This window comes from Schistosoma haematobium, chromosome 3 (assembly GCF_000699445.3).
Source record: "Schistosoma haematobium chromosome 3, whole genome shotgun sequence".
NCBI lineage: Eukaryota > Metazoa > Platyhelminthes > Trematoda > Strigeidida > Schistosomatidae > Schistosoma > Schistosoma haematobium.
In genome coordinates this window covers 41,538,114-41,553,473 of record NC_067198.1, presented here as the reverse complement: position 1 = coordinate 41,553,473, position 15,360 = coordinate 41,538,114, and the positions used below count along the sequence as shown (strand labels likewise).

General features: G+C 34.9%; 1 protein-coding gene across 2 annotated transcripts in view; it reads left to right on the top strand.

The window, feature by feature from the left end:
• Positions 1-660: 660 nt before the first annotated feature.
• The window catches only part of AGBL2_1 (Cytosolic carboxypeptidase 2), a 67,770-nt gene continuing 53,070 nt past the window's right edge, over positions 661-15,360 (top strand). For both annotated transcript variants that reach the window (XM_051213889.1, XM_051213890.1), the window contains exons 1-6: positions 661-799; positions 834-975; positions 2,054-2,136; positions 6,317-6,408; positions 8,085-8,203; positions 14,135-14,267. In XM_051213889.1, the coding sequence (XP_051069908.1) occupies positions 694-799; positions 834-975; positions 2,054-2,136; positions 6,317-6,408; positions 8,085-8,203; positions 14,135-14,267 (675 nt within the window). In that variant the 5' untranslated portion in view covers positions 661-693. The remainder of the gene's footprint in view (positions 800-833; positions 976-2,053; positions 2,137-6,316; positions 6,409-8,084; positions 8,204-14,134; positions 14,268-15,360) is intronic.

The window sequence follows — 15,360 nt, the reverse complement described above, 5'->3', positions numbered from 1 at the left end:
ACTGGAAAGTGATTGTGATGTTTATCCCTCGGTCTACGTATAAATGACTTAATGTATTTTGTATTCAGTAAGTTCCAATACCGAAGTATTGATAATTGTTTAGGCAGAAATTGAACTGCAGAAACAGTGTACGTAACGAATACCACTAGGTATTTGGAAAAGGAATATATTTTTCAGGACTTACACAGATATCTTAAATAATCTCCTCCACGTTTTTTCTGCGAATCATCGATGAAGATGTTGTGTGTCGATGATCGCAGGCTTAGTCAAATCGGACGAGAATAATGTAAACTCCCGGCTTATGTCTAAATCCTACGTTGCGGAACGGCTGCAGTATGCCAATTCACATGTCAGGCGATTGTTTAATATGTGTTGGTTGTTCTTAACCATGATGAGTTTCGTCAAGCCGTTCAACATTCAGTGACATGCTTGTGTGATTATTTGGCGAGGGCCAGTAACATTGCACACGTCCCACGTGTCTAACAAAATAAATCATGAATATATTTGAAAAAGATACTTAAATCTGGAAGACAAAAGCATAATACGTTCTTTTTCACTTCTGAACTCCAATTAGCATCTGACCATGGTTGCAAAGGATTGAACGTTTTAACTTAATAATTGTGTAGTAACATTAAGGTCTTTCGTGAATTTAGAGGTGTGCGGGATTACGAAAATCTTTCTTGTACTACTAAAATGATTGCTGAAACACTTCAAAAAGATGATGGATTTCCGGTAAAAACGTCGGATTTCCCTGAAAGCTTCAATCCTATCAGAGAGGAATGGATTGGCAGAATTCTAAGTAAGACAAAAATCCACGAAATTTTATCATGTAGAAGAGAAATCAAAAGATGTGTTGAAAACGCGACAGATTTACTATTCTTTACTCAACAATGGAAAATTAGCTGCCAAACTGAGTAAACCAAAGTCACTAGACAGCGATCATTCAACAAATTGGAAACCAAACTCAATTAAATTGTTAGTCAAAGTAATTTTATATAACAATTTTCTAAAAAGTGAACTGCTATGATACGCAGAACGATACAGTTTTGCTAAATGTTTAAGGTTTTAGGTGTAATACATGTTTTGGCGTGTACAATCAGCTTCGGACTCCATATGTAAAACATATATAAACCTATAAGTTTACTCGACCAAGAGATTACAAGAGTCATGCTCTACAAAGAAAAGTTCTTTATAAATGTCAGGGACTTTGAAATTTTAAGCCACTATAAAAACAAGGAAATTTACTCCAAGTTTTTACTCTAAGCCTTGAGGCTTATAAATTTATAGATTTGATATTCAAGAATCAAGTATCACGTTACAAGTCTTATCTACCCAAGTGAACACCATGTGAACAGCATACGCGTAAGACAGTTTTAAGATGAGGGATATTTGTTTCAAACTGAAGAGTGATGAAAATAATGCTAAACCTAACTCAAAAATATTATTTCGACGTCGGTTAGACAATTTTTGTAAGTTATTTTCACTTAACAAAGCATAACACTATGTAGGACCAAAACGTGAATGTAAAAGAATGGTTTTAAGATGGGGACAGTGTCTGTTAGTAAGGATAGAAACAGAAAAGTTTTAACTAAATTTTTCTGAGTTTGCTAAGCCTAGAGAAACTTTCTAATATTCTCTCAACTAATAAGTACACATACAGACAAAACACAAAAAGCATAATCACTAGGATTTCAATTAAACGTTCACGGATATCCGGAACAAAGATGGAAGTCCGCTAGTTCACTTTCATTTCCTATGCAAACGTTTATTCGGATACTAAAACAATGCACACTTGTGGTCCTTTTTTATTTGGTCAATGTGCATTACTGTACACAGCTTGTAAATGGTGAGCTTTATAAGAGAACTGTTACGTATAAAGAAAATATCTCTAAATTCGATTAACATCGTGAAAATTTTTACAAAGCTTGAACCTAAGAACATTTCAAAGAGTGTTCAATGATCTACAACTAAATAAGTTAAAGTGACAGTAAAAAGCATCGATTCCTACGTAACATTTAAATAGATCAATCATAACTCTTTTATGGCATTTTAGGCCTCTGAATTTTGAGCTAATACCTGATCGAATACTTCACATAAATAAACCACCGCCAGAGAGAGAAAGATTATACAAGCCAAGTGAGTTTCGTTTCAGTTTTTTCATAGGGTTTATATTGTAGGTACTGATTTTGAAATCCTGTGTTTATCAGCTTCGTCAGATTTTTGTTTAACCTCAAAACAGACTCAAAATTTCATTTTTCTTATATCAGGTTGCACCATCTATATCATAAGCACATAACTATTTTGTCTTTCTTTTGTTCATTCCAAATTTTTGTGAAATAGCATTTGAAATTAGAAAATGAGTTTTTATTTTACGCAGTTGACCATGGTTGTTTTCAAACTACTTTCAACGAAAACAACGGCTAGCTTATAAACGGGTTAAAAGAATAATGGGTTTGAAGGAACCAACATATACTATTGTTAGGCAGAGCCGCCAGTAGTCTGTATGAGGGATATCTGTGAAGAGATTTGACTTGCTTTGCTGATACTCATCGAATAATAGTAACCCTAAGAGATATGACTTCAAACCAACTGAATTGACTCACTCAACATCTTTGTATCATTTGGTCTTATTCATTTGTTGATCTGTATCTACTATGTTTTGGTTTCGAACTAAGTTTTACTTTGTTTGCGACAGACCGAAAAAATGTGTAGACGGATAGTGAGTCATGAAGTCCGCTTCAATTCACTAGTACTTTTTCAAAACTTTGCTGGTTTCTTGTAATTTCTTGTGACTTTTCGTTGTTGTTTGTGGTTTTAGCTTGTCGTATAAAATATTTATATACATTTTTCGACAATGCGTTGTAAAGAAGCCGTCTTATTAACAAAGTTATAATTCCATAGGATTATTTAGTCCTATAAAACTTTATACGCTACAATCTGAATTTATATGTATCCGCTGACAATCATAATTAATTTTTATTTCACTATGACTTGTAAACCACCCAAATACATTCTGGCACATATATACAATGAGTACTGATGTCTATGGACCGAAAACAAGCCTAAGAAACGTTAGTAATATGTAATAAGGCCGTTGGGGTAAATTAAACTTTCAATTAAAGCACCTGACTAGTGAATCGACCATATGTAATTTACTAGTACTTTCTTCACAATATACGTGTATAACACCCGGTTGTGAACGTAAAAATCAGTTATACTTACTGTATAACTCTATTTAACCGGTGAAATTATCGTTAGTTGATCAAAGGTAGTCAATAAGAAACTCAGGACTTTGGTTTTATGCTTTGATAGTGGTGAGGATTATCTTTAATTCCAAGGACACAGACAGTCCCATGAGATCTAAACCAGCGTTACGCAACCCCATATTCAGAGTTGGTACCACCTAGTTACTCAAACGGTGAATGACTTCTTCGAGGACTGAGGTATTCACAAATGATTAGTCACTGGGAAGTCAACAATGTTATATTGGTCAAATCCTGTAGTAATAATAGAATTTTACCGACCATTTGGCAAGAAACCTTGATCCAGAGTTTTATGATGATTACTTCCGATAATAATAAAAATCCACACGTCATCGAGTTACTTCTACTAGTCACCTCGGTGTAAATTGATCAAGGCAAACAGTGCATTACTAAGTTATACGTCAATCTTTCATAAAAATATTGCTTGATTAATGCTCTTTTCTCTGCTTACGAAAATCGACCTACTCTTATCACACCAATTCTGTTATTTAAAACAAACTAATTCATCCATTTTTAGCAATATGTTTTGATCAATTACTCCATGAAAAAGTTATTTTCAAATAAAAAGCCGGATAATAAGTGAATGACTGTTTGGTAATAATATACACAACAGTAATAAGTTATATAAGATAAAAACTAAATAAGATATTTGCCTAATCTTCATTTTCTTCAATAACTGAACATACAGTAGGTGGTTCCACAGGCATCAAATAAAAATAATTTTAAAAGTGGTCCACTCCGATACGGGGGGCCATCAAAATGGTGAGTTGCAAAACGCGTACAACAATAAAAGTGATCATCAAAAAAGGAGTAAATTTTTAAAAGTGTGAAGTTTGCTTTATACCCGTTCGTCTTTACGAACGATCATAAACGTATTTCCTTAAGCGTCCAGTGAAAAGTTTACTTCCGACAGATACTGTTACTTTTCGAATTTATTAACCATTTGTTATTCTTATTAACCTAGTCACATCATTTCACAAATCACTTTTCAACAGCAAAACCAAGAATCTTGTTGGCCTCCTTGACAATTAGTATGAGTTTCCACACTAGTAAATTTTAGACAATATATTTTTTCACTTACAGTCAAATGCAATTTTGATATAATATTGATAACCCACTTATTTTAAGCACTTGATCCATATCTGCAACTTACCCTTATGATGGTTGCCCTTGTTAATACTCACTTTCATTGGTGTATGCTCTTTTCAATGCACTCTTTTACATTTGCGCTTTTGCAAACCATCTTTTTGTTTGCACATTTACATATATATCCCATACATACGAACAAAAGCAGTTGAAGATAACTAGTGTAGCAGCAGCCTCTGCATCAGTAGGCCTCAGTATATGCAAAGGAAAAAGCAAGATCGTCAAATACAACCCAATCACACTTGATGGAGAAACTCTGAAAGATGTGGAATCCTTCACGTACATGGGAAACATCTACGATGAACAAAAATGATCGAATGCAGACGTAAAGGCGAGGATTGGCAAAGAAAGAACAGCATTCTTACAGTTAAAAAAATTATGAAACTCAAAACAACTGTCAGCTAGCATCATAGTAAGAATCTTTAATATGAACATCAAGACAGTTTGGAGAATTACCACAACCATCATTAAGAGAGTACAAGTATTTATAAACAATTGTCTATATAAGATACACAGTGTCCGTTGACCGGATACCATCAGCAACAGACTAATAAACGAGAGAAAAAACCAACTTTCAACTGATAAATAAATTAGGACAACACATTGAAAGTGGATAGGACATATATTGACGAAATCATTAGACTATATCACGAGGCAAGCCCTGATTTGGAATCGTGAACGAAAGCGGAAAAGCGGAAGGTCAAAGAACACATTACGTTGAGAAATAGAATCAGACATGAAAAGGATGAATAACAATTGGAACGAACTGGGAAAGATTGCTCAGGATAGGGTTGGACGGCGAATGCTGATGGGCGGCCTATGCTTCTCCACGAGGTGTAACAGGCATAATATACATATAAGTACAAAGCAAGTTAATTTGCTACACTTAATAAACAAATCATATTTTCTTACTTTCAAAGTATTTTATATCATGATAATATCGTGTATATTGTTCTAACTTTATTTTTTTGTTTTCATATCATCAACTTCCGTTCTATCGTCAATTTAGTAAAGAAACGATTGCAAAATTAAGTATCTTATCAAAGTTATTCTGTGTGTTAAATATAATTCATACACCTAACTTACAATAAATGTTTATCAATTTGAAATCACTATAGTTTCAATTGTCTTCTTTCAAATGGTAAATTTGACTAAAGTTTTGGTTAATGTGATTATAATTGTATAGCTGTTCAGGGATACATATATAAAACTCATATGTTGACTATTCTCGTTTTCTTATAACTGAAGTAGAATGTACTGCTTATGGCTTATAATAGTTTTACGTATACAGAATAGTGTATATTTGTGAATACAAATTATATGAGCAAAGATGGATGGTGGTTAGCAACGAAAACCAGGACGCGCGTTCCGTCCTATTTGAGACTCGTCAGCTAGATGTATAAAGCTTGTAATTTAAGGCAATATGAAGGCAATCCACACATATACCAATATGAGGCTGATCAATTTCAGTCCTAAACATCAATCGGAAGGTACAAGCAAACAACACCGAGTGAATTTAAACTTCACCTCATTGCACAAGCAGGTGGCTATCAGGACTCAGTACCTAAGTGGATAACGCGATGGCGTTCGAAACGAACAGTACTTGGTTCGAGTAAGCAACAATGAGAAGATACAAGCAAACAGTACCAAAGGAATTTATACAGATTATATGAGTTGACATTTTTTTATGTTCAAATTATTTTGTACTATACTGATCAACAAAATCGTCTTTGTATGGAGATTAATATTAGTGGAGAAAGATTTAATGGTCATCGATAAGTGGTAATAAGCAGTGAATTTATAAGTTTAACATTATTCTGTTATATACTGTTTTACACAATAAATGATATATATATATATAATGAATATTCTTTATTAGTAAAATTAGTCACTAAATGTTGTTTTAGCGGGCAAAGAAATTCAGCCAACTATATCAGGAGAACATAATGAGAATACTAACACGGTTGTTTTTCAATACGAACCAATGATTGGAAAATTTGTAAGTTGAGTTGAATATCAAACTGAAATATGTATACCTTTTTCGATATATATAATAGACTCATTGTTATAATTTGTTGTTTGAATGCTTATTGTCTTGGCTCTTTTAATGCTACTTTTTGAAATCTGGTCATCGCTGACTGTTATGTTGGAAACGCTTATCACTTATACTCGGAACGAGCGACCTCTGCAATTCCCACGACGTGAAAGTAAGAACACAAAGACTGGCATAAGTGATGATTTATTAATCCCAAGACACGACGACGACGATTCTAGTAGAAAATACACTCATTTATATATTAATTGTACACCCATTTTGATTCATAATTAGGATGAAATCACATATATGAAAAATTAAATGATATACTTTGTGAAAAACGTTTATCCAAGATATACTTTCATATTATTTTGTAACTGTAGTTCCAGTTATTCATTTTTGTGATCTTGAGTGCTGTTAGATGTATGAGGGCAGTTATCACTACCCGGTCGCCCACACCATGGGGGGGTTTCTTCTGGAGGTACCTGCAAAGAAAATTGGATTAGAGGTGGTCTTAGTGACCTGAGACCGTGACCGCAGTGCCCAACGAACAAATGCTTGAGGTCGGTCACATACGAACTTTTTGTGAGTAATTTTCGTCTTAGCTCCGTACTTGTTCAGACCTTACTGCTGGAGACGAATATCCATGGGATAAGGCGGTGTGTGCATTTTTAGGGTGGACCTTTTCTAACCCCACTTCTCCTTGTAGGAAGGCAGAATTGCTGTTATGCTGATTGTCTGAAGGAAACACTTTACTGCTGTCACACCTCTGTACATTCAGCAGTACGACTTCGCCCTCGGATCTTGGGTTTTCTGCTTCTAATCTTACAGCTCTTCGGCCAGCCTGTCTGGAATTGGAGGACCTTGAGGAACGATTGTTTCAGCCAGTATAGCTCGATCAGTTTATTACGACAGGAAGCCCGACCACCGCGTCAAGGTTGCAGCGAAAGCCAGGAGTTATTCATTTAGCATTTATTTTTACAGAAATATTAGAAAAAATAAAATCCTTTTCACTATAATGTAATTTCAGAAGGGGTTTGTGAATATTATAGTAATTTCAATAGTTGAAATCATGAGTCAACAGAAGCTAGAACACCATGGAAAACCTGGAAGCATTGGATGGCCGTTTCGTCCTATTGTGGGGCTTTTCAATAGTGCGCATCCACAATCCCGCCTCCCGTGAGATTTGAACCCAGGACCTATCAGTGTCGCGCGCGAGCGCTTAACCCTTAGACCATTGAGCTAGTCGGCATCCATCGGTGTTAATGTCTAGCTTCAACTAATCCACGAAATTGAGCCACCGTCTGCCATTGTCTTCAGTGAGCTGATATCTCACAACAGACCTAGTTTAAACTCCACTGGTCACTGCTTCTCACTAGAACTCCCGGAAATGCATTTTAAAGTCAGTCACTAGTGAGCAGTACTTCCGGGTTTTCCATGGTGATCTAGCTTCAATCGACTCATGATTTCAACTATAATATAATGGTACTTCATAATATCATAATGATTTCTACTTTGAAAACTTTTTTACTAACCAAAATAGTTCAAACAATGATTATGTAAAAATATGTTTTGGTTACTGGTTAAAAACATACAATACACGTATACGTTTTTATTCATAATTATTTCCCTTTTTTAAGTTTACCGCTTCTAAATCTCATGAAAGTGTTGGACAATCAATCAGTTTATTAAATGATTCTAAATTTTTAAAATTTGAATCACGTTTCGAAAGTGGTAACTTATCCAAAGCAATATGCACGTAAGTTACACAATACTTATTCATCAATTGATGATTTCAAATGAAATGTACAGAGAATATTGCTGTCTTTTGGTTTATCTACCCACTCTTGGTGCTGATTAAGACGTCGGCGCGATAGTCTGGCAGACCTAACCTTGAGGCTAGTACGCGTGAGTTCGAAATGGGTTAGAGAGACGAAAACTATTCTATCACCTGATCGATTGGCTAACAAGCACGCGAGTGAGAGAAGACAAGCCAACTGGAACACTGCTCGATCTATTCCCGATATCCTGATTTTCTGATTTTCTGATTAGTGTAAAAAGGTACATGAATAAATAAGTGAATAACCCGACCACAACGTACGATAATTAGGAGAAATACAATTATGTCCAAGGCCGGGATTAGCGTAGAAAATAGGGTGCAAAATATTATGTTTAAATTACAATAGTTTCGGAACAGAAAAGGGTATGACAATGAATCATATATCGAACGAAAACTTATATTCTGTAGAATAGACTAGGGACAAAAATAAATGTCAGTGTTTTACAAGCTTTGAATAAAATGGAATAATGTCCCGAAAAATAGCTCTCGTAGTTTGTCAGGGCTTCTTGTTTCCCTGTTCACAACAAATATGAATAATAATAATAAATTCATCACATAATCATTTTGATCAAATGATTGATATTGAAGTTTTAAATCGCTTTGATTTTCTAGTAGAAATGCCTAATCAATAGAACTCGATTTATATTGTAGAGGAGAAATTGTATTCGTTGCTACGAATAAACCATAAATTTACAGTAAAATAGAGTAACAGTATTAATAAAATAGCACAATTATTTAATCTTTGATTTATCTATTGAGATCTATGATCTATGAATGTTCACTTAAACAGATTGTAGATTTTAATAAAAAAGGAAATTGAATTTTGATGGAGTTTTGTTCTCTGAGCTGAATGGTTTGATCGTGAAGCTTTCATCGTTCTTCTGAACGACATCATAAGCACACCTCGACGTTAAGGTGTACACAACAAGCTGTGAAACCAATATGGAGAAATTCGAACACTTCACTTCTATCTGAAGTTTGTGCTGATGATGTCGTTCAGAAGAATGATGAAAGCTCCATGACCAAACCATCCAGCTCAGAGAACAAAATCATCCAACTGAGCTAAAAATCTTCACCATCTCAGGAAATTCAATATAGATCCCTTAAAAACATTAAAAAAGAAAAAAGAGATTGGTTTATGTTGATGTCACTTCATTTATCCTACAATATTTGATTACTTATTATTTCAATCCTACTATGAATTATATTTTCATGTTCAATACACTTTTAGTAACCTGAATTCTGACTCCAATTAGGTCGTATGATTGATTGTTATTGGAATACATATCGTCACTGCTGGTCTATAATTATCGACTTAGATTTTGTTAGTGAATAATGGAATGAAATAAGTCGAATACGAGAATAGAGTTTTGAATACAAATATATTTTATACACTCATTGGTTTGAACGGACAATCAGAGGAATAAAGTGAAGAGAAGAGAGTGAAGCGAAACAATGCTCAGTGGAGATGGTATATAAGTCAACTCCATTTAATCAAGCGTTAATCAATATTTATAGTTATACAAAAAGAAGTTACAAACATGTAATGAGTAAGATATGAAATATATATACGCTTATAATTGACAAGGACAAAATGTAGCTTAAGGAGAATGAATAAGTTGATTTGTCCAGAAGTTGAAATACTCTATGTGGATTTAACATATTAACGGACATTACACAGTATTTACTTGTTCACATAAGACAGAAGATTTGATACTATATAGATTTAACAAATTAAGAAGCATGTAATGTACTATTTACTTACTTACTTACACTTGTTACTCCCAATGGAGCATAGACCGCCGACTACCATTCTCCAACCCACTCTATTCTTGTAATGTATTTACAAATAGGTCTTTCTTTATACATTTGTTAATGATGAATATATATAACAAATGTACTTATCACTAAAAGTATTAGATATCAAACTGAAGAGAATCTACATATAAAGATAAGAAATGCATTAGATTTGTGTATAATTGAATAGCTTTAATACGAATATTATCTATTATGTAATAACTAGTTTAATGATTATTGCATGTGATACAATCTAATTAGAATTCATAGAAATATCTTCCATTATTTTGATTAAATTATAAATCAGAACAAATGAATGAAGTAAAGAAACCATAATAAACTATTCATGTGTTATAGAGGACAGAAAAACAAATGGTTCTAATGTTAATATTCTATGTTATATAAAACTATTTAATTTAAATCTTGTATTGAAGGTAATCAAATGACATTTTGATGAGAAATAAAGTACATATGTGAAGTACAAATCTTTCATTATGGATACATTTCAGAGAGAAAGTTATTTTTGATGGTAATATGATGAACTAAATAAATATGCACCACATAAATCATTCGGTTTGTGTGAGGGCTGGGATACTTCCTGGGTGCCAAAACTGAAGCAGGTGGTTTTCTTAGGCGGCCACGCCCGGAGCCTTCGACCAAAAGGTTTAATCCAAAAGGCGGTGGAGCAATGTCAGGAGATGCAGTCACATGGTAGCCGGTGACCAACGATTGGTTCATACGCCATTTGTTCCTTCAGTATACTGGAGCCCATGTGAACCATTGGCTTGGAATCAGCGTTTTTCAACTCCCCTAGGTGGACTCTCCATGTGGCCAGACCGAAACATGGCACAAGTCCATGAATTCACTGACAAGTGGATTGAGTCATGTTGGTAAGTGTAGACTACCTGGTTGGGATCCGCGAGATGATAGCAACCGATGGTTAGAGACCCTGAATGATATGGCTCAAAATCGTTTGCAATGGCGTAGGTGCATACTCTCTTTGTGTTCTCCCAAATTTTAATCTCCTGATTCCTCCTCGTCTCTTTTTTCTCTTTCTAAATTTATTTTACTGGATTATACTCTTCAAATAACATCTTCAAACCCTAATCTTCCCGATTACTGCGTATACTCTTACTACTTCTACCACTACGGGATTTGAATTGACAAGTGCATCTCTGTGCTAATGTGGTATGGCAACTCGAGCTGACGTTCGTACGTACGAAGTTCTACGTTGTTACTGACTGGCTGACTCTCCATGTCCACCTACCCGGTTAAAATGCCGGACATTCACTTTTCGTCTTATCAATTTCGTAAACAACATTAAATCCACGAGAAGTCAGTGATTTGGACTTCGTTGACAGTGGTTGTATGCACGTGGCCATGTGAGAGCATTTGGAGAAGGAGAGCTGCCTCTCCCCACTCTCGGCCGTATTAGGACATTTGAGGAAATATGGTGAACCAAGAGTTACTTTGTGCTTGAAGTCTATAGACGAGAGTCAATAAATTTGATTTTGTACTAAATTCAAATGAGGGTGATTCGCAACTAGATTCATCAACTCTAATTTACTATCATTTGATGAAATTGTGAATCTTCATCGACTGGGATGGTTGGGCAACATGATTCTTAATAGTTGTTCAACTATAAGAAGTCGTCAATCTGAAAAAATTTCCCACAAACCAACTATACGAATAATTTCAAATTTCATCAGTGTTTTAAAATCTGTAAAATACAAACAATCAAACTAGTTTCACTTTTGATTTCAGAGTTTTTAAATGAATTTCTCATTGAGTATCATTTTTTGTTGTTGTTAACATAAAGTGGGTGCGCACTGCTGAGGAGTCCCATAATAAGACGAAACGGCCGTCCAGTGCTTCCAGGTTTTCAATTGTGATGGTCTAACATCAATCGGTTCATGACCTCAATCAAAAACTTAATAATCTCCACAACCCCTATACTAGTAACAAAGTTTTCTTCTCTGAGCTGGATGGTTTTCGTCGTTTGATTGAATTTTGTTCTTTGAGCATAACCAAACTATCCAGCTCAGAGAATAAAACCCCATCAAAATCACCCAACTGAGTTACAAATCTTCTCCATGTTGGGTCCCGATAAACATAATGAATGGTAACTTTGGGATCCTTTTATGGACTAATACTAAACGTATATTTTTATCGTATAATTATTAAATAGCTAGACTATTCATATTCATGTTCCTCTTATTATGATCTTTATTTTGACCCATAAACTATTATTATACGTTTTACGATTCTTGAATTATGCCCTGTCTATTAGTCACTGCCTCCCACATTCACAGCCATATTTGGCCAAATTTTGTACAAATGTTATTTTCTATTTTATGGTACGTTGTGGTCTGTTTGATTGGTATATAAACCTAGTATGTTTGAAATATAATCATTCATATTGCAGAGGCTGAGATTGGTGTTCTGGACTTAACTGGCTGGGCTAGGCTAGGCGGAAAGCAGGACCAATCAGAACTCTAGGCTGCTCATACGGGTTTACGCGTCCTTGGTTCGATCGATAAGTCACTGCCCTCTAATCGGCGGTTAAAATTTATAACACTCCACCATCTCGATTACTATATCTATTTAAAATTTGATATAAAATTGGCAGAATGGGAAAAGTAGTGTAAAATTATAACTTGTAGGACTAACTGTATAATAGATTATTATTTATATTTAAATTGTATAATTTTGTATCACTAAGCTATTTACACTTTGTAATTAATTGGTTGTGCTCCCGTATGATCAAAGATTACACATTTAGTAATGTACAAGTTTTAAGTCACGATGTAATGGAGCATGATAGTGAAGTAAACTACTTACTATCTTCATCTTTTGATTTAACTTTGATTTATAATAGTCCTGAAGACTGATTGACGTTAAGGTTTTCTTAGTTGTTCATTAGTCAGTGTTTTAATTGGTTAATTACTTACTTACTTACACCCGTTACTCTCAATGGAGCATAGGCCACCGACCACCATTCTCCAACCCTCTCTGTCCTCGGCCTTCCTTTCCTGTTCGATTCAATTGTTGTTCATTCTTCTCATGTCTCTCACCATTGCCCGACGTAGTGTGTTCTTTGGTCTTCCTCTTTTCCTTCAGCCTTGAGGATTCCATATGAGGGCTTGTCTATCCTCAATATGTGTCCTATCCACTTCCAGCGCTTCTTCTTGATTTCTTCCTCCGCTAGGATCTGGTTTGTTCTCTCCCACAGTAGGTTGTTGTTAATAGTGTCTGGTCAACAGATCCGAAATATTTTGCGTAGACAACTGTTAACAATCACTTGTATCTTTTGGATGATGGCCTTTGTAGTTTTCCAGGTTTTCACCCCATACAGTAGAACTGTCTTGACATTTGTATTGAAAATTATGACTTTGGTGTTGGTTGACAGAGAATTGCTTTGAGTTCCAGATTTCCCTCAGTTGTAAATATGCTGCTCATGCTTTAGAGATTCGCGCCTTCTCAATTAGTTGATAGAAAGTCACTATTCCTACTGACAATATATAAACGAACTAATTGATAATTGGACTAGAGAGAAAGATCATGCAACTACCCTTCTGTAAATTATAGCTTAATCACATGGGCTCTAATATAGCATTAACATCTGTTTGTTTACTTTACCCACTATATATAAAATTTAATATTTTTTTGTTGTTGTTGCAAAATTTGTTAATTTGCTTATTACTTACTTACTTACGCCTGTTACTCCCAATGGAGCATAGGCCGCCGACCAGAATTCTCCAACCCACTCTGTCCTGGGCCTTTTTTTCTAGTTCCATCCAATTCTTGTTCATTTTTCTCATATCTCTTTCCATTTCTCGGCGTAATGTGTTCTTTGGTCTTCCTCCGCCTGGAGTCCCTCCGAGGGCTACTGCCGGTCCCAAGCCCGGATAAAGGAGGAGGGTTGGGCATGGGATTAGCGTCCCCATCCCGTAGAAAACTAACTAGCTAAAAAAACGCTAACCAGAAAAAAAACGCTAATTTGCTTTGACTTTACTATAAAGAGATTTTCTTTCATTTTCCTTTGTCTTTTAGTGGTCCTTATGAATATGAACTTTATCTACGACCAGATTTATATACAAAAAAATATACACAATGGTTTTATTTTCGTGTGCAAAATACAGAGAATAATAATAATTATAGATTTACAATTGTAAATTTTTATAAGGTAATATTACATAATGATTATATTCACTTAGTGTTGTTTGCTTTTATCTTCCTTTTGTTGCTGAGGACTGCAGTTGATCAGTTTCTTGTTGGCATACGTGCATTCTGTGCGGATTGCCTCGATATTACCATAGATCATAAATTTTATAAGCAAATATGAATGGTGGCTAGCAATGCAATACAAGATGCGCGTTTCGTCTTATTTTGGACTCGTCAGCTGGATGCACACGCATCATATAGTTGATCTCCACTCCATGACTCAAATCTACTACCGTTCGCTTCAAACGCCATCGTATTATTCATTTAGCTACCGAGTCCTGATAGCCACCTACTTGTGTAATGGGGTGAAATTTAAATTCACTTGGTGTTGTTTGCTTTTATCTTCCCTTTGATGTTGAGGACTGCAATTGTTGGCATACATGCATCCTGTGCGGATTGCCTGGATATTACCTTAAGTCACAAATTTTATAAGCAAGGATGAATGGTAGCTGACAGTGAAATCCAGGATGCGCGTTTCGTCCTAATACATACTTTTATAAAGATATTTTTTAGACCAACACAGGATTACTTTCCATATTTTTGTTATTAATTAATCAAATATAAAGAACCCAGAAAGGTATTAATTGTACAGTGAGTCAATTTTGATGGAGGTTTGTTCTCTGAGCTGGATGGCTTAGTCGTAAAGCTTTCATCGTTCTTCTGAACGACGTTATCTGAAGTTTGTGCTGATGATGTCGTTCAGAATAACGATGAAAGCTCCACGACCAAACCATTCAGCTCAGAGAACAAAACTCCATCAAAATCATCCACCTGAGCTACAAATTTCCACCATCTCAATAAGTGAATATCACAAGTATATCTATCAGTGTTTAACAACAATGATCCCTTAAAGTAAATGATTCAATAGAGGTTTAACATGTGATGGTTATAACATTAATTATCATAAAATAGCTGATGGTCCAAAGAGTATTACCAACGCATTCTTGCACTTGATAATTGATTGTTATCTCCGTAAACTCTTTTGGTCTCTACAATATTTATCCTTGAATTAATATACTATCCAATATAAAACAACATCTCCATAATCGATTTAG